This window comes from Ammodytes marinus (genome assembly GCF_949987685.1).
Source record: "Ammodytes marinus genome assembly, chromosome: 8".
In the NCBI taxonomy this organism is placed as follows: domain Eukaryota; kingdom Metazoa; phylum Chordata; class Actinopteri; order Uranoscopiformes; family Ammodytidae; genus Ammodytes; species Ammodytes marinus.
The window spans coordinates 7,472,213-7,491,034 of NC_137212.1; the positions used below are offsets into that span (position 1 = coordinate 7,472,213).

The 18,822-nt window shown below is 40.5% G+C and overlaps 1 protein-coding gene across 1 annotated transcript in view; it reads left to right on the plus strand.

Moving 5' to 3' along the window:
* Nucleotides 1-18,822, plus strand: part of LOC307254386 (disks large homolog 4-like) — a 99,329-nt gene that overhangs the window by 49,861 nt on the left and 30,646 nt on the right. Inside the window, exons 6-11 of the mRNA XM_080032762.1 lie at nt 12,598-12,651; nt 14,551-14,601; nt 15,716-15,840; nt 16,337-16,506; nt 16,915-17,051; nt 17,623-17,767. Coding sequence (XP_079888888.1) covers nt 12,598-12,651; nt 14,551-14,601; nt 15,716-15,840; nt 16,337-16,506; nt 16,915-17,051; nt 17,623-17,767 — 682 coding nt within the window. The remainder of the gene's footprint in view (nt 1-12,597; nt 12,652-14,550; nt 14,602-15,715; nt 15,841-16,336; nt 16,507-16,914; nt 17,052-17,622; nt 17,768-18,822) is intronic.

Sequence of the window (18,822 nt, forward strand, 5' to 3'; positions counted from 1 at the left end):
GCAGGCAGGAAAACAGGACCCAAATGCAAGACGTAAAACTAAAAGATATTTATTGTCCAAAAACTTAACAAAAAAGGCCAACAGGCGAACATCCAGGAGAAACAGGAAACCATAGAACAAGCACGGGACAGACTCACCAACAGGAAACAATGCTCGGACAGGGAACAAAGAAACACTGGGGGTTATATACACACACAAGACAGGGTAGACAACGAGAGACAGGTGAAACACATTAGGGGCGGGAACAGCAATCAAACAGGAGGGAAACTTGACAGGACATGGGGAGGAACAAGACAGACATACCAAAATAAAACAGGAAACACAGGGGATCACCAAAACAAGACACAACAAAGACAGACCATGACAGATAGAAATCAACCAGAATGCAGTAAATTAAGTGTTTGACACTCAAAAATTTCTTGGGGAGCACCCCCATACCTCCGCCTATAATTTATCGCCCCAAAATGTTGAAGCAAAATCTAGCCTATGCCCCTGGCCTGTATGTTCGCATGTTATATACCTAGATATGTTTTAAAAAGAAGGCATGTCAGTAAACGATATGTCTTGACCTTAGTTCGATTCTCAATTCGTAGAGTGGCCTTTGTGAAAATGAGTTTGACACCCTGCACTAATCTTTACGTTGAAAACACTAGACGTTGCGTTAAATGTGCGTCGCGGGGTCGTGCGCCCAACGAGTCATAGGTATCGGTATGTATTCACTTTTTTGACCCCTCACCTGTTTGCATCCCTGATATATGTATAATATAACTGGTATGTACTACACAATATTTGCTGTAGTAGTTACCCTCTAACATCATGCACATTAAATAACATTCTGGAATTTCTTGTGATAACAAGAAATTGGGTAACAAACCAAGTAAACACAACAGCAGCTTCAAAAGTGATCCAATTATTATATGTTTTTAACATGCTCCATGCTATGCAGTGCAACATAAATTGTGTGTATAAATTCTAAATTATTTTAACCCCATCTTTCCCTATGTGCTTGTATCTCCATTACTATTGTTGTCATTGTTTTTCGAGACGTCTGCTAGACATATATTTAAGATGCAGAGCTGCGGTATTTTTGAAGAATATCATGCAGACTTTAATATAAGACCACTAAAACAAATAACTCAGTAATATGAAGAAGAGTACTGTAGTAGCATCATCAAATGTGGTTGTGCCTTCCGGTCTGCTGTCAGTGCTCAATCTGTCTGTGGAGTCTGAGGCCCCCTGCTGGTGACATTCACTAACATAATCTCATCTCCCAGACACAGTGCTTAGGTTTTTTTTTTTATATCATGTCTATATTTAGTATTTCTTAAAAATCACAAGAGCCCCTGGACAATATGTTACATCTGTGACATGTTCATGTGACTCTTGGCATAGTAAGATAACAGCCTTTTTAGTTTGTTCACAGGTAAAGCGTATTGATACGTTTATTGTAGGAATCAGGAAGCCATTAAGAGGAACTACCAGGAGTCAGAGGATTTAAAACTAGAATAGAGTTGTAGGATTGCATCGTCTGACATAATGTGGGTAAATGTAATTTTAGATGCATGGCTTTCTGACTTGATATGAGAAAGACCCCTATGCACCATGCAGCAGAATGAGAAAAATTTGTGTTTTAAGGTGGGGTTAGAACTCTTTCAATCTTAACTTCAACAGAAAAGGATTGCCTGAATTGGATTTTTTAAGCACTTTTCCGCCGCTACACTCAGTCTGAGTCAGAGTCAAGAGTAATGTGTGTGTGTGTGTGTGTTCCCGCTAGACAAATTAATATCCATTACGCTAATTAATTGGAGTAGAAAAAGGTTTGGCTCTCAATGAATGCGGCCTTTTTTTTTCACAGATTTTTTTAAAACGTCATCACCGGGAAAGTCTGATCGTGAACATAGAGGGAGGATTCAATTAACCAAACCATTTAAAAGAATTGATTATATCGCTCTGGATAGATTCATTTGGTGTGTTTTTTAATCAGTCTTCTCAGAGGCGGGTCAAAAGGGAGTGGGGGGGTGGGGGGGGGGTGAAAACTACACAGAGCTTGACATGTTGGCATGCTGACTTAGAGGTTTTAAGAATCAATTTCCTTATTTCGGGATGAATACATTATCTCTATCTATCTTTCCATCTATCCACCTATCCGTCTGTCTGTCTGTCTGTCTGTCAAGGGACATCTTTTGAGTTTGCCACTGGTTTTGATATATAGATATACAGTTGAGATCGTACAAGGCAATAGAAACTTGTTGGTAATGTTGCCTGATACAACTGGGGTATTCTTAACTAAAACTATTATACTAAACTTACCTAACTAGAACTCAAACCCTAAGCCTAACCTTTTTACTTATTCTATACCCTATATCCCCTATATCTGATCTCTTGTTTTCAAATACTCCTCTACATCCCACTCCCCTCATACCCCTCCATATAGCTCTGTATTAGTGTGTGGGATTCATCTAGCTCGTTGATGCTAACAGCCTATTCTCCGTGCTCATCCTCTCCTGGCTGAGCGCTTAGCCTGCAGCGCTAGCAGCACTTTGGACACACAGAACACACTAACAGAATCGCTGTAACAGCCTTATCTCTGCACACCGCCCTCACACTCACACACTCTCTCTCTCTCTCTCTCTCTCTCTCTCTCTCTCTTGGTCTCTTTGTGCTCTCCACATGGGTGCTGCTTTTTAATGTGCCTCCGCCTCTCTTATCAGGTTGGTTTGGGGCGAGTTGTGACATATATTGGTTGACATTATTGAGGCTTGTACCCAATACCGGATACAGCTCTCATAGCTGTGTGTGTTTAAACCAGTGGCAGCTCCTGCTCTTTCTTAAATACCAGCTGCCGGAAGCCAGGAGCTATGATTCAATCTACAGTATATCAAAGATAATGGCCCCTCTGGTCATTAATCACTGTGAAACAAATGTTTGTCATTTGTGTGGAACTAATATACATGTATAACAACATCCTTTTTTAGTCCGACAGGATAGTTTCCAAATGTTCCTATGGATGGATTGATCTGTGTACTTGGATTATGTTGATGACAAAACTAAACAATGATGTCACAAATCAATTCATTTCACCATAAATCAGGTTATTTTAGTACTTTTTTTAACAGCACCAGTGGCAATACAAGCCCTGATTACCAACCTAAACAAGAAAATATATAATGTATTTACGCTAACACACACACGCTCCAAGATCAAGATCAAGATTAAGATTATTTTTATTTGTCCCAAAGGCAATTTTCTAAGATAAAAAAGCTGCTGCATATGTTATGTAATGCATCAGACACGATCAACTTCGGTTAGTACTGAAAAAGGATGAGTCTCCATGAAAAACCAATAGTACTATAGTTTAAATCCCTTTCCAAAAGAGGAAATATATTTGCAGTGTTTCCTGTCACTGACCGCATAGTTATTATCCTGAAAAGATTTGACCGAACTGATTTTGTATTTTTGTAATCATCACTAGACATACACTGTACTGTTTGTGTGTGTGTGTGTGTGTGTGTGTGTGTGTGTGTGTAAAATTAAACTAGGAGAGACGCACTCAGGCCGTATCAGTGGTTATGTGTGGACATTCTTACAATGAAGTAGGAAGTAGGCCAACGCATAGAGACACTCACACACACACAGATCAGGACTGTATTGAGGCTGACCCGGCCTGCCTTGAGATGCTTTAAAAGAACAAGACAAAGGTTGATGTAAGGGGACTGCGCTCCACCAATCACAGCTCTCCGTTCATCGTACACTCTCAAACACGCACGCACGCACGCACACACACACACACACACACACACACACACACACACACACACACACACACACTGACTGAGCTCTGAGCACTGTATCACTGTCCCTTGTCGCCTATTGATTAGTCATGCCTGGCTGCTGTCATGTGCAGGAGCCCAGGGAAGCCCCTAATTGGCCAGTCCGGGAAAAAAGAGAGAGAGATAGAGAGACAGAGAGAGGGGGACAGACACTGAGAGAGGGAGGCAGCATAGAAAGACGAGGGAGGCTGAGAAACAGAAGTGGGCATAGAGACTTTAACATCAACTCACGATAACGGAAAGGACGACAAAGAAAATGATACTTTTTCCAACCTTTACTCCTTCCGGATGGACAGAATGGACACGATTCTAAAAAAAAAAAAATTCAAACACAAAAATCTTAACCAGGTAAACTCCTATGTACTCTCTCGACTTTTTGTTGTTGTTGGAATGTATTAATCGAACTGCTTCGTCTACGGCCAGCGACCAGCCCTTCAGATACAGAGCCGGAGAGTGTCGTGACATTAGTGGATAATATGAGTTACTGCGAGTGACTTGACAATTGGAGTGGAGCGTAATCACCGGATGAGAAAGAAGTGTCTTCCATTGGAGCGCACGAACAGCCTCGCTTCGTCTACAAAGAAAAGAGACATCTGGCGACAAATTAGGACACAGAACTTGTTCAAGCGGTTTTGCTGCTTCTTCTTGGGACAGCACCTTTTATCTGACTGCTGACCCTTTAACCCTGAGGGACAGTTGGATGGTCAATGTGTATCTATGGGGAGTATTGCATGTCCCACTAAAGGAAGATGCTTTGCTTTTTAGGACAACCTGATGCTCTAATTTATAAGGGAGAAGAAATGGGAACCATGCCTACAGAAGAAGGATTGTATTTGATTTTTTCCTGATATTCCAGTGATCTTACCATACTGAAACACTGATATACAGAGAGAGAGATAAGGAAGGTAGGAATACCAACTTTGCACTGGACACAGAGGAGGATTGGATTTCCTGGAGAGGCATGACCTAAATCATTTCGGACAGGAGTGATTTTGAGGAGCTACTCCCTTTTTGTCATCTCTGTAGACGACAATGATGTGCTGAGAGCGACATCAAGTCGTGAAGAGGATAACTTTTTAGACTTTTTCAGATATCTGTAGCCATGACAACTTATTTCCACAACCACGAGTTCTGCTGTAGCCCCAAGAAGCCTGGCAGTGGCTCCGCCAAGAGCAAATCTGGCAAAGGGAAGGCCAAGTCTCCTGGGAAGGGCCACTCTCACTCCCACTCTCACTCTCACTCCAAGCCTAACCAGAATTTACTTCAAATACAGCTGCCGAATCATCACCAGCTGCAACCGTCACCGCTGCACTCTCCAAATCACCCTCCCCATTCGCCCAAACATGGCTGCCATCCGCCCCAGACTCTGCTTCCTTCTCCCTCTCCTAGCTACTACCACATAGCTCCAACGTCTCCATGTCGTCAGCTCGGTCCGCCATCGCCGACTTACCAGCTGGCTCCTCAATCGCCGAACACCCTACTGCACTCCCCGAGCCACCACCAGATTCACCTTTCCCCAAGTCATCATCAGCTACAATATCATTGTCAAAACCAGCAACAGCAACGACCACCGGCCTCGCCCTGTCACATGCTTTCCTCTCAATCCACACATCAGATCTACCACCAGCAACACCAGCCGATGCAGTTCCATTCACCCAGTCACCATTCACTCTTCCAGCAGTACCACCACCACTACCCTCCTCCTCTCCCTCACGCCTCCCAGTCGCTGTCCATCCACCCGTTCCACTCGCCACAGCTCCCCCTGTGTTCGGGGCTGGGTGGATATGGGTGGAGCACCCTGCCGACCAGTTTGGCCACTAGGGGCTCCAGAGGAAAGCTTCCCAACAGCGCCAAGAAGAGTCCAACGAAGAACAAAGCCCATAAGGGCAAGGCCGGGAGCAAGCCCTGGCCCAATGACACATATATCTGGACCGCACACGCAATGGAAACGTCCTCACACGGCCCGCCTACACACCACCACTTTCAACCAATACAGGCCCAAATACAGGTAGGTTAGATGGGTGGATGGTAAATGGAAGGATACAAACAGTGGATAGTGTTAGGCAACTGATCTTAGGAGAAGGCAGCATGTGTGCATTTGACAAATCACTCTATATACAATATGGTTTCAGACAGGTTGTGGAAATAAGCCATGCATTAGTCTTCCTCACAATGTTAGCACAAAATACACTAATTTTAAAGGCCACAATTTGTTTAAGATATACACCTTTGTCACACATTAAAATAGATGCCTGATCTACACATCGTTCTTAAATGTTTGCAATGGATTATGTACAATTTGGGGGAGATTTATTGAAGTTTGAGCAAATAGAAGTACATAGTTTCATTGTTTTGTTCCAATGTTGGTATTGAAATCATCATCATCTGTTGCTGGGCTGTTGAACCAGTTCAGTTTCAGTCAACATGTGTTAACATATGAAATCAAATCAAATCAAAATCAAATCAGTTTTATTTGTATAGCCCAAAATCACAAACACATTTGTCTCAGTGGGCTTTACATTTCATACAATATGATATATGATACAATATGACACCCTGCCCTTACACCCTTAGCTCAGCTGAGAAAAAACTCCCAGTAAAAACCCTTTACCGGGAATAAAAAAGAATAAATTAAGAAATCTCAGGGAGAGTCGACAGAGTAAGGGATCCCTCTCCCAGGACGGACATGCTGCAATAGATGTCATAAGTAGAGAAAATCACGAAGGAATTTGATCATTGACCAGGTGATTACATGGTAATACTAAGTAAAGTGTGAATAGTGTGGATGCAGGAAGACTTCAGATGCTGCCAGAGGATCCACACCGTCTCGTCTCCACTAGGGAAAATCATACACTCCATGCCTTAAATCTAACACATAGCAAAAGATGAATACACTTTCAGTAATTTGTTAAATTGGACAATTGTCCTGCACTCTCATCTAAAAAATAATCTAAAACGCTGCAACAGGAAACCGAACACAAGTTATGTTGTTAAAATGACTGCATATCCCATTAATGTTACATGTACTCCTGGAATCAATAACTGTCAAGATACATTAGACACTTAAGAAATGATGGGACACAGAGATAGGAGAGGAAATGTAATTAGGGATATCAGTCTCCATCAAACACACAATATCACCGTGATGAGAAGTCTACAAAGAACACCGGCTGCTGTAAAGAAACCCCAGAAAGTGTTGCTCTTACATCTGACCACAATGGGGTAGGAAGACATTGTAGAAGTGGAGTGGTATATAAAGTGATGTTGCCATTATCTTTGCTGTACTTCAGTTCTGTTGCCCACAAGAGTTCCCTACAGAATTGAATTATGGTCGTACAGTGTGTGCTAGTTCTGACTCATACTTTTTCTCTGGCGGTTGCTGAAGTTAATTTCGGAGAAATGTAGGAAAATAACAGAAATACAGACTTTGAATAAATGAGAATGGGACCGAATAGATGCCTTAAAGGTAGAATCAGCAATTCTGGCGAACTCTTGTTGTCAAAATTACTTTTTTTTTTTTTTTAAACTGTGAATATCTCCTCACAATCTGCTACCTGTCCATACTGTGTGTGTGTGTGTGTGTGTGTGTGTGTGTGTGTGTGTGTGTGTGTGTGTGTGTGTGTGTGTGTGTGTGTGTGTGTGTGTGTGTGTGTGTGTGTGTGTGTGTGTGTGTGTGTGTTGACACAGCACAGTAGGCTACTCACCAATTTTAACAACAAGTGATTTTACAACAAGCCTTCTCCAGAATCATTGACTCCACCTTTAAGTTCACATAATGATGATATATAATAATGATGGTCGATTTCAACTTCACATTGTCAAAAAAGCATTATCACCAATGTGTAACAGGAGTTGTGTACTATAGTGATCTAAGGAAAAAAACGGTGTGCCAGCTGCCTGTTATTAGCTGCTGGTTGGGTAGTTATTGGGCTGAACATCTGCTTTGGGCTTTGTGATCAGAGGTAGGAGGTAGTCAGCTAGTGATAGTCTGATTAGTGTGATTAGCATGGCCGTCCTGATTCCATTAGAGTCAAGCTCGGTCTGATTAGCTCATCAGTCAAAAGGAGTTTCATTGCACATTAGGAAGACAGAGGGGAGTATTTGTGTGTTTTAATGTGTGCATCAGCCTTTTTCCTCTCAGCACTACACTGCGTTCCAAATAATAATGCAAATGAGATTTTCCCAGATTTTCCTAAATAGTCGATGCAAATCACAGTCAGTATAATTTTCAAGTCATCAACCGTTAGAGTATATTTCAAATTGTATTAAACAAACCTCCCAATAATAAAAGTATTTTTTTTTTAAATAAAAAACTCCAAATGCACTGTTCCAAATTGTTATGCTCAACAGAGTTTCAAAACATTGTATAGGTTGTAAACAACTAAAAATTGTCATTTGTTGAATTTGCAGCATTAGGAGGTCATATTTAGTGAAATCAAAAGCTATTTCAATCAAAAACATCTTAACAGGCCAAGTTACATGTTAACATAGGACCCCTTCTTTGATACCACCTTCACAATTCTTGCATCCATTGAACTTGTGAGTTTTTGGAGAGTTTCTGCTTGAATATCTTTGCAGGATGCCAGAATAGCCTCCCATAGCTGCTGTTTTGATGTGAACTGCCTCCCAACCTCATAGATATTTTGCTTGAGGATGCTCCAAAGGTTCTCAATAGGGTTGAGGTCAGGGGAAGATGGGGGCCACACCATGAGTTTCTCTCCTTTTATGCCCATAGCAGCCAATGACACAAAGGTATTCTTTGCTCATGCATGAAGATGATTTTACTACAGAAGGCACGGTTCTTCTTTTTGCACCACGGAAGAAAGTGGTCAGTCAGAAACTCAACATACTTTGCCGAGGTCATTTTCACACCGTCAGGGACCCTGAAGGTGCCAACCAGCTCTCTCCCCATGATTCCAGCCCAAAACATGACTCCACCACCTCCTGCCTGACGTCGCAGCCTTGTTGGGACATTGTGGTCATTCACCAACCATCCACTACTCCATCCATCCGGACCATCCAGGGTTGCACGGCACTCATCAGTAAACAAGACTGTTTGAAGATGAGTCTTCATGTAGTCCTGAGCCTACTGCAACTGTTTCAGCTTGTGATCATTGTTTTGGGGTGGCCGAATAATAGGTTTATGCACAACTGCAAACTTCTGGATCCTACACCTTGAGGTTTGCGGGACTCCAGAGAAACCAGAAGCTTCAAATACCTGTCTGCTGCTTTGTGATGGCATTTTAGCAGCTGCTCTCCTATTCCGATGAATTTGTCTGGCAGAAACCTGCCTCATATTACCTTTATCCGAACGAACCAGTCTGTTCTCTGAATCAGCCACAAATCTCTTCACAGTATGATGATCACACTTAAGTTTTTGTGAAATATATTTGACGCTTTTCGGCAGCAGAGCGATCCTTTTTCTTTCCCATATTGCTTGAAACATGTGGCCTGCTTAATAATGTGGAACGTCCTTGTTAAGTAGATTTCCTTTGATTGGGCTTACTTAGCAAACTGATTATCACAGGTGTCTGAGATTGATTTCAATGATCCAAAGCGCCCTGAGACACGATGAGTTCCATGAGTTTAAATTAAATACAAAAAATGTAATGTTTATGACACTTAATTCCAATTTGCATAATAATTTGGAACACAGTGTATACTATATTATAGTCGTTATACATCACCATAGACTTAATACATAAGATGTTAGAGATTACAATAATTGAATTAATGATTTGAACATTACAACTGTCTTTGTACAACACTCGTCCTTTTACCCAATTTGATTCACAACTGTTTCATGTTTTACTTTGTGTCTTCCTGCTTGTTTAAATGTCTGCTTAGCTTAATAGTACAGCACTTTGTACTATTTTATGTTTGACCAAGTGCTGCTTTGCATCATTTTGGGTTTCTTCCTCTTTATTTCTGTTAATCCAATCCCCATTCATCTGCTAATTGATAATTTAATTATTGTGATTATGGTGTAGAAGCTGAACACAGCACCCTTCAGTGACGGAAAACACATTTCCTAAATCCTAAACACACACACACACACACACACACACACACACACACACACACACACACACAAACCTACTGAAACATATCCTAACAATCTTCTGTACCATGACAAATATGATTAAAGCACTTTGTATGAGGAGACAAACCAGGGATGGTCTGGATCTCTTTCTAAGCTGTGCTGTGCCAGACTGAACCGGGCCATAATGCTTTGGCGACACAGCTGGTGTAACAGCAATTATGTAACAACGTAAAATCCCTCTCATTGAGAAAAACAAAAACACTGCCGGGATATAGTCGCTGTGTGTGTTTGTGTCATTTTGTTTGTGACGGCTTGTTTGTTTAAATGTTAACGTTTGTTCTTTTGGCCTTTGCATGTAACACAACAATACACACAATGACACACACTGAAACAGTCATATTGATGTTACATAAGCCTGCAGCCCGACATGGGGTGTCAATGGAGTCGCCAGCTGACTAATGCACTGGATTTGTGATTTTGTGAGTGACACACACACACAGACAAAGGAGTTACGTGATTTGTACAGTGCTGTTGTTACAATAGTGTGGGGTCAGATAAAGTTCAGGCCGGGCAATGGACTGCATAGGGACAGACGAGTAAACGTTAGGCAGGTAGTTTGGGTAAAGTCAGAATAAATGGCAAAGGCAGCGTTAGCATATGCTGAGGGTAGTCTGCAGTCAGATGAAGTATACTCTTATAAAATAGAAAATAAAAAAAAGTTAAAACCAAAGAAGTCAAGATACCGTTAGTTTTCTACAAAAGTGGAAAGGCTTTGAAGAAGCACAAATGCATGGTGTTACATTCACTATGGTTTACCCGATGTTTACCTTCTGAACCAAATTTGCAATAATGAAATATCTATTAACAAAGTGGACAATTGACTGGTTATCTATCTACTGATCAGATATAGCTCAAAATACTTGCAGATCCCAACATGGTTTGGATCAGAACCTCTTCAAATAAAGCAGTGTCTACTAGTGTAATTAAGGAATTTTCATTTTCTGTTACAGTATAGCTACTTATACTTCTACATTTGGTTTATCCACTAAATGTATATGGAAGCTGTATATTAGTAACTATTGGTGCAAAGGAAGATGTTAAAATACAAATTAAATGATATAAGAACTTTATAATATGTGATGCATTTATGCTCAACTTCTTCTTACAAGCTTATGCACCACTAAACATGTGATATATTGTATAAGAATAAAACCCCATTAGGGACCTTTCTGTTTTTACTTTTGAAATATTTTTATTAACACAACTTTTGTTCATTCATTTAGTCTTATATAAAAGTACTTTCTTTAGTTCACAAAATATCTTCCACTTCAAGCTCCCATAAAAAGATGTAGCTTGTGAGATTTAGCATCACTGTGGTTAAAGCAGATCAACTCTGCTGAAAGTATACAACATGATCATGTGATTTTACACTCTACTTAAGTTGCAACCCTTTCACTTTTTTCCCTATTATTCAGATCAACACATGTTGTTGCCGTTGTTGGTCATGCAGATTCGACTCCTCCCCTGGTACCTATAATCCCTCTGATCCTTTCTCTCTCTCTCTCTCTCTCTTTCTCTCTCTCTCTCTCTCTCTCTCTCTGGCTGTCCCCATGTTGGATCAAGCATCCTGTCAACTCGAGTGACAGACAGTCGGACATGTGGCGGAGAGAGAGAGACACACACACACACACATTGAGTGAGATGATATATGTGTGTGCTTGTGAGAGAGAAAGAAGATAAAGCGGTTGAAACGAGAGAGGCAGAGATTAGCGTACAGGGATGGATGCTATATTGCTGCTCTGTTGAACATTGTTGCGGTGAATTGAAGTCTGGGTGGAGTGTCCGTTTTGTTGGCTAACTTGCTTGCTGGTTTGTTAATGAGTTTTGCCTTTTCGTTTAGCTAGAGAACTAGAGCTTCAGATTATCTTACATGGACTGGTTTGCTCGTTGCTTGTTTCTCGGAGAAGACTGGAAAAGCAGACGCCGGACCGGCCACCGCTAAGTAGCTTATTTTGTGGGGGGAAGTGAGTGGAAAAGCAAGGGTCTAAAATGGTAGACAAAAGGTTTGCATGTTAAGATGGGTGCTGATGCTAACCCTGCACTGACAAGGAGAAAAAGACACCTTGTGGCTATTTATTAGCTAGTGTGAGGTTTGTCGTTTGCTGTGCTTGCGTGTGAAGCAAGAGGAAAGATAATGTCAATCATATCATCCTAGCCGTGCTGTTCTGTGCTGGATTGACCCAGGCCACGATGCAGTTGACATGCAATAGCAGAGAAAGCGCAGAGTATTAGAGTACAATATCATCTGCAAAGAGTGTGATCCTAAAATGTAGAGGTACAGGGTATTGAGATAATTTCCTTTTTAGTGCAGTACTTACTAAGAGTACTTTATGGCACCGTAACAGAGCTTTTTAATAACAGTCTGTTACAGTTACAGTGCGGTTTTACAGTGTAGTGCTATTGATATTGTCCATTATAAGGGCTGTGCAGTATGTCATGCGGTGAATGCTGTCGCTCCGTGGTGGTAATCTGTAGCAGATGCACTCAACATGCTGTACCAAAACATGAGACGAGTAAGTTGGTGTCTTTTTGTGTGCTTTGCTTATGTGTTTGAATGTCATAGCCTTCATCAGCAATCTTGGTCAAAGACTGTATTTCTGTGGTTATATCATTATGTCCTTGCAAAACTCAAATGTTTATTAACTTTGCTGTTCTCTCTTGCAGGCCAACCCCCCTCCAGTGGTGGTCAACACCGACAGTGTGGATACCCCCCCATACGTGAGTACTTGTTCTAATATATGTCACCGACACATTCAAACCTCCATCCAACTGTGTACTACTTTGCACCCTGCTGATATTGAAACATCTCAGTAGCTACTGTACCTCGGGATTTCATATGATTTCAGTATTTGAAGACTTTCCTTAGAAAAAGGCAAATAAGGTCAAATCACACAGATTCAAGATACCAATTAATTTAATATAATTGGATATGTGTGGACCATTGACCATTGATTTTTGGATATCAGTGGCTAGAGATGGTGTCAGGATATCAAGAAAATAAATATCACAGTATATTTCCTTATCAATTTTTTGGCACAGTCCTAGTTTTACAGCCTTAAAAGTGTAATATAAAGGGTGATTTTACTGTGTTAAAAACCTTGGGAGTTTAGACAAGTAATGTCATGATTTCTCCTAAAAATGCATAATAGTGTTTCCTGGATTTACACAGAAAGCTCCGTCCAGAATTAGATGGATCCAGATGTCATCTTCTGCTAGCCAGCTGCCACAGAGAAGCAGTGTCTGTTGTTGTTAGATGAGTTTATTATGTAATTACTCCCCACTGTACCGCCTGGCATATGAGAGAGACTAAGATTGGTCTCACGCAATATTCACTTCACATTTAAAATGATCGTTGACTCCTCCTGTTCCCCCAAAGGAATAGAATTAAGGCAAATAACAATAGCTTGTAACTCATTTCAAAGCCGAATTTATTTTTATGAACAGAATCCTTTTGGCAATGGTTGTATGTAAACCTTCTGCATTGGAAAATAAATGCAAACTCATTGCAGATGCACACATTTGTCTCTTCCTATTGTGCAAGTATAGCTTATACCTTTGATAACCTTCAAACAATGAAACTGAAAAGATCAGTTTATTTATGAATGAAAAACGAAACAATTTTTTACAAGGGTTGGAACTTTCAATATGTGAGGTTGGTCAGTACAGAGACATTTCCAGAATAATATTTGTTTTTTGCAGTTAGGGGAAATTCATGTGGACTTTAACCTGGTGACCATCCTGTCTGGCTATATGAGTTATATGTGCCCCCTGTTTGCAATGACAGAAATTCAAAAATCTAAACTAATCTGACTGCACAGAGACACAGATTACAGGCAAGGGGATTACATGGGCCATTGGGATGCCACTCGTCCACTATTTGTGTGTGTGTGTGTGTGTGTGTGTGTGTGTGCGCGTGCGCGCGTGTGTGTGTGTGTGTGTGTGTGTGTGTGTGTGTGTGTGTGTGCGCGCGCGTGTGTGTAAGCGTGTGTGTAAGCATGTGTGTAAGTGTGTGTGTGTGATCTCCCTGTATAAACCGAGAGGAACGCAAAACACATAATAGTCTGCTCAGAACAGATTTAACTCTGCGTGCCGTCCATTCAGTCAGGAAATAAAGTCGTTAATATTTTTTGTAGCACAGGCGGTCCCAGCCGAGCAGCGCGATTGGCCCGCTGGTAATTCATCAGGGATGTTCTTAACTATGACTTCAGAGATACATCATGGCTAAGCAGTGTACGCATTACCAGTTTAATCTCTGTCATTCCTGCGTCATTCATAAACGGTCCAAATGTCCAATATCAGTCGTCTGCGGTCCTGATATTTGTTGCCCAATAAAAGAAAAAAAAACATCTTCAAATATGGCATATTTACTGGAACATCATATTAAAAGCATATGCATGTAGCACAGAAACGGTGAACACCATGATGAAAGCTGTGATTAACATGAAGGTTTTAATGCAACACGAGGTAGCCATACGTCCCTACAGTAACGATGCATATTAATTATGAATGTCAAAAGCTTTACCGTAAAATCAAATGAGCATTTTAGCGTCCATTATACGGAGTCAGCTTAAAGTGTTTACTCTTAATTGACACTCTTTTTCTCCTCCTCTCCGACAGGCCAATGGAACAGAGGCAGACTATGAGTATGAGGAAATCACGCTGGAGCGGGTAAGAAAACAAAACTCACATGCTATGCTAGCCTTCATTACACACACTGTTAATCAGTCACATCAGTATCTCCATCTGCTCAGACTGAATCCCCCCCCCCCCCCACACACACACACACACACACACACACACTCCTCCCCGAATACTCCTCCATAATCACACTGGAAACGTAATTACTACTGTCGAGCAATTATTTTGAGCGCTATAGTCTATTTAAAAATAGGAAAAACTCAACCTGTTTTTAGAACGAAAAACCTGCAAAGAGGAGCTGAGATGGTGTGAAAAGACAGAGCAGATTTATTCTGAGATACTCCTACAAGTTACAACACTGACTTTTGAAACAGGCAATTTAAATCCTCTGGATTATACACTTGTTAAAGTTACAAATTAGTCAACAAAAAATGTTAGTTGACAGAACATACTGTATAATAACTTAAATCCGACTGAAATAAGAGCTCAAGATCATTTTGGCTATCCGAGAGAAATATGTCATTAAACTACATTTATAAAACCATAACCATTAAAGTCATAAAAGCTTCATCTGCTTCATAAGATATTTCTCATGTATCTAATTCCCCTCTCCTCCGTCCCATCATTCTACTTTTGTTTCCCCTCAACCTCACCGTCGGTCCAACTCTGCTGAGCCTATCTCTTCATCCTCTCTATTCCTCTTCCATCCTTCCTTACTTTCGCTTTCCCCCTCCTTCCCTCTCTCATTATATTCCCCTTTCTCTCCCCTGAGGCTCTCTCTCTCCGTCACTCTCTATCTCTCAGTCTCTCTCTTCCTCTCTCTCTCTCTCTCTCTCTCCCTCTATTCTCCTTTGACCTGGTTCTGTCTGCTTGACGGGATCTGCTTTAAAGACACTATGGACACACATGCAAACTCAGGCACAGACTTTACACTAGCTTTTCACCCCCAGCTACAAAGCATGAGAGAGTGAGAGAGAAATCGCTGTCATCGTGTTAGGTGTTCAACTGAGAGGGGCTCTGTATTATGTGTCATTCAGTAACTATTAATATCTAGAGGGTATATTTTTTTCAGGTGATAAAATAGTTTTGTAAGTAGTGAAAAAAACTTAATTTCCCCTTTCTTTGTCTGTGTATGTGTGTGTAGGGTAACTCAGGTCTGGGGTTCAGTATCGCTGGAGGGACCGATAACCCTCACATCGGAGAAGACCCCTCTATCTTCATCACAAAGATTATATCTGGAGGGGCCGCAGCCCAGAATGGACGACTCAGGTACACACACACACACACACACACACACACACACACACACACATGCACACTACAATACCACATAAAGTTACACTATTGTACTTGTGCATGCAAACAAATGTACAGTGAATATTGAAGGACACAAAATCAAACTCAAACATTGTAACATATTTGAACCATAACCAAAACATTCAAGTTTTGAATCTTTAACCTTGTGTGGACTAGCTGTTTATCACCAGATGGGAGGCAAACCCACACAATATGACTGTGCAAACAGCTTTGTCCACACAATGCATTATTATATAACAAAACACTATTGACATTTTGAAAGAGCGCTGTGTGTATGTGTGTACCCTTCACGTTAAACAATGTAAATAGTGCAAGACGGGGCAAAAGGCAAAGTAATAAAGAGTAAGACAAATTGAGTAAAAATGATTTACAAGGCACAAGACAAACCATGTCTATCAGTTGTCTTCACTCCTCCCTTAAATGTTCTGTGTTTGACTTCTCTGCGCAGGGTGAATGACTGTATAATGCGGGTAAACGAGGCAGACGTGAGAGAGGTGACCCACAGTGGGGCTGTGGAGGCTCTGAAGGAGGCAGGAGGGCTGGTCAGACTGTGTATACGACGCAGGAGGAGCCTCACAGAGAGAATCATGGATATCAAGCTGGTCAAAGGGCCCAAAGGTAAAAGGAAAACACTACAATGACAAACAGAACTTCTAGTCTGTGAGTAGTAAACCACAGACATATGTTTTAGCACACTGGATCTGTACTCTGAGAAGAAAGAGATGACTCTCAGCTTTGATGTTGCTTGCTATCCTACTACGAAATGGCTATACGATAATTATAAATAAATAAGATACAGACATTAACCACGTAGAGATCAGCATGTTTAAGCCATGATAAAGTAATACGATTAAGCATGAGATTAGAGATATAAAAGAGCAATTAATACAATTAAAACTATGAAATGTATGTGAGGATTATGCGTTGCAGTGCTGCCCTTTAACCATATCTGACAGTACAGCAAAACACATTAAACAATAATAAAGGTTACATCAAAAGTTTGACTGTGTTGAGGTTTTCTCTCAGGTTTAGGATTCAGTATAGCAGGTGGAGTTGGAAACCAGCATGTCCCGGGAGACAACAGTATCTACGTGACTAAGGTCATCGAGGGAGGCGCCGCACACAAAGACGGACGGCTACAGATTGGGGACAAACTTGTAGCGGTAAGTAACACATTCAAATTTGTTTTAACTTATTTTTTACTCTGCACTCATTATCAGGCAAATGTCAGTCAACTTGAAAGCAGAGTTTAGTTTAATTGCTTGACACAATGACACGTTTTTCTTAATCTAAGAAATAAAATGAAACACATAAGTTTGCTTATGCAACTTTGAGACTAGAATGTGAATTCTGATTTCTATACCCCTTAATGGTAATGAATACTAACTCCAAATACTGCATGCTATGAACTACTTTTAATAAAATGGACATGTCATAAACAGCTCTTAAAAACACCAAATATGGAATATTTCGCTGTTAAAAAATACTGAAATTTTATTTAATTATTTAACAGTGACATCACCACATGTAGCATGACACGTCCTTATTTTAACTTTAAATTGAGAACTAAGCGAAAACAAGGCTCTCCATTACCTCTTTATCAAATTCTCACACATTACCTCCTGGGCTGGTGTTTACTGCCATCTGGACATAATGTTATAAACATGGTGTCTGTGTGTATATGCTGCTTGTAACATGATAACACATCATAATTTATTTTTTATGTGTGTGTAGGTGAATGCTGCCTGTTTGGAGGAGGTAACTCACGAGGAGGCAGTGGCCGCCCTGAAGTCCACTCCAGACGTGGTTTACGTCCGTGTGGCCAAACACACCTCGCTGTTTATCAACGACAACTTCCCACCACCCGATGTTACTAACTGTAAGTATACATACGCCGGAGACTTACCAAAATGCAGCAATTTGGATTGTAGACCCTCACTTTTCATTCACCAAAAAAGAACTGTGATAATGCTACCTTTATGTACTGTGTGTGCGCTAAAATAAATCCAGTGATAACAGCCTAGGCTCCGTAAACAGGAATGTTGCAAGCTACAATGGGCCCACTTAGTTTACTTACCATTTATATGGTATTCACTGATTTTGACAAAAAAAAATCAATAACAATCATTCTTCAGGCAGTTGACAGAAATGAACAAATGCATATTTTCATGTCTAGTGAGTTTACCAAAATATTTTTAACAAGACATTGGTTTTTTTAATCAGAATTTTCTTTGCTTTCAAATGATTGTGCTGTTGTCAATGGTGATGGAAGAGACATCCATCATGGTTTATCAGATGTAGACATAAGAAAGCTCACATTATGCTGGGTCAGAATATTATTGTTGCAAGTCATTTGCAAGGCAAGGCAAGGCAAGTTTATTTATATAGCACAATTCAGACACAAGGCCACTCAAAGTGCTTAGCATAGCATTCAGTGTCGAAGTTTTAGACATTTCCCGAACTGTGTCATATTTTGCCATTGCTGAATAATACAGGGGAATACTATGTGTTATGTACTCATGGTTTAGAGCCATTTAAATACAGTTAAAGTGTTGACGAGCTAAACATGTACAAAATTAAATAGAAAAAATCTAAATTAGTGAGAAAAAAAAATATTTTAAGGTCTAAAAAGATTAAATTATGACATCCAGCAGACCAGTTTTAAAATGTATTATGTAACTATCTGATTATCAGACTGGGTAAATTTAGTCCACTGGATTACAGCCATTTGTCACCTCTCCAAATCACCGTATTATCAAATGGCATTTATCAGCGCTCTGAACCACACAAACACATTACCACACAAGTATATACAGTGTCACACCACCATCTCACAAGATATCTCTTATGATTATACATAGTACATCAATGGGCTAGATATGCAGTATCATTATTATTTTATTTATAACAGTATGGTAATACAAATGTAATGCG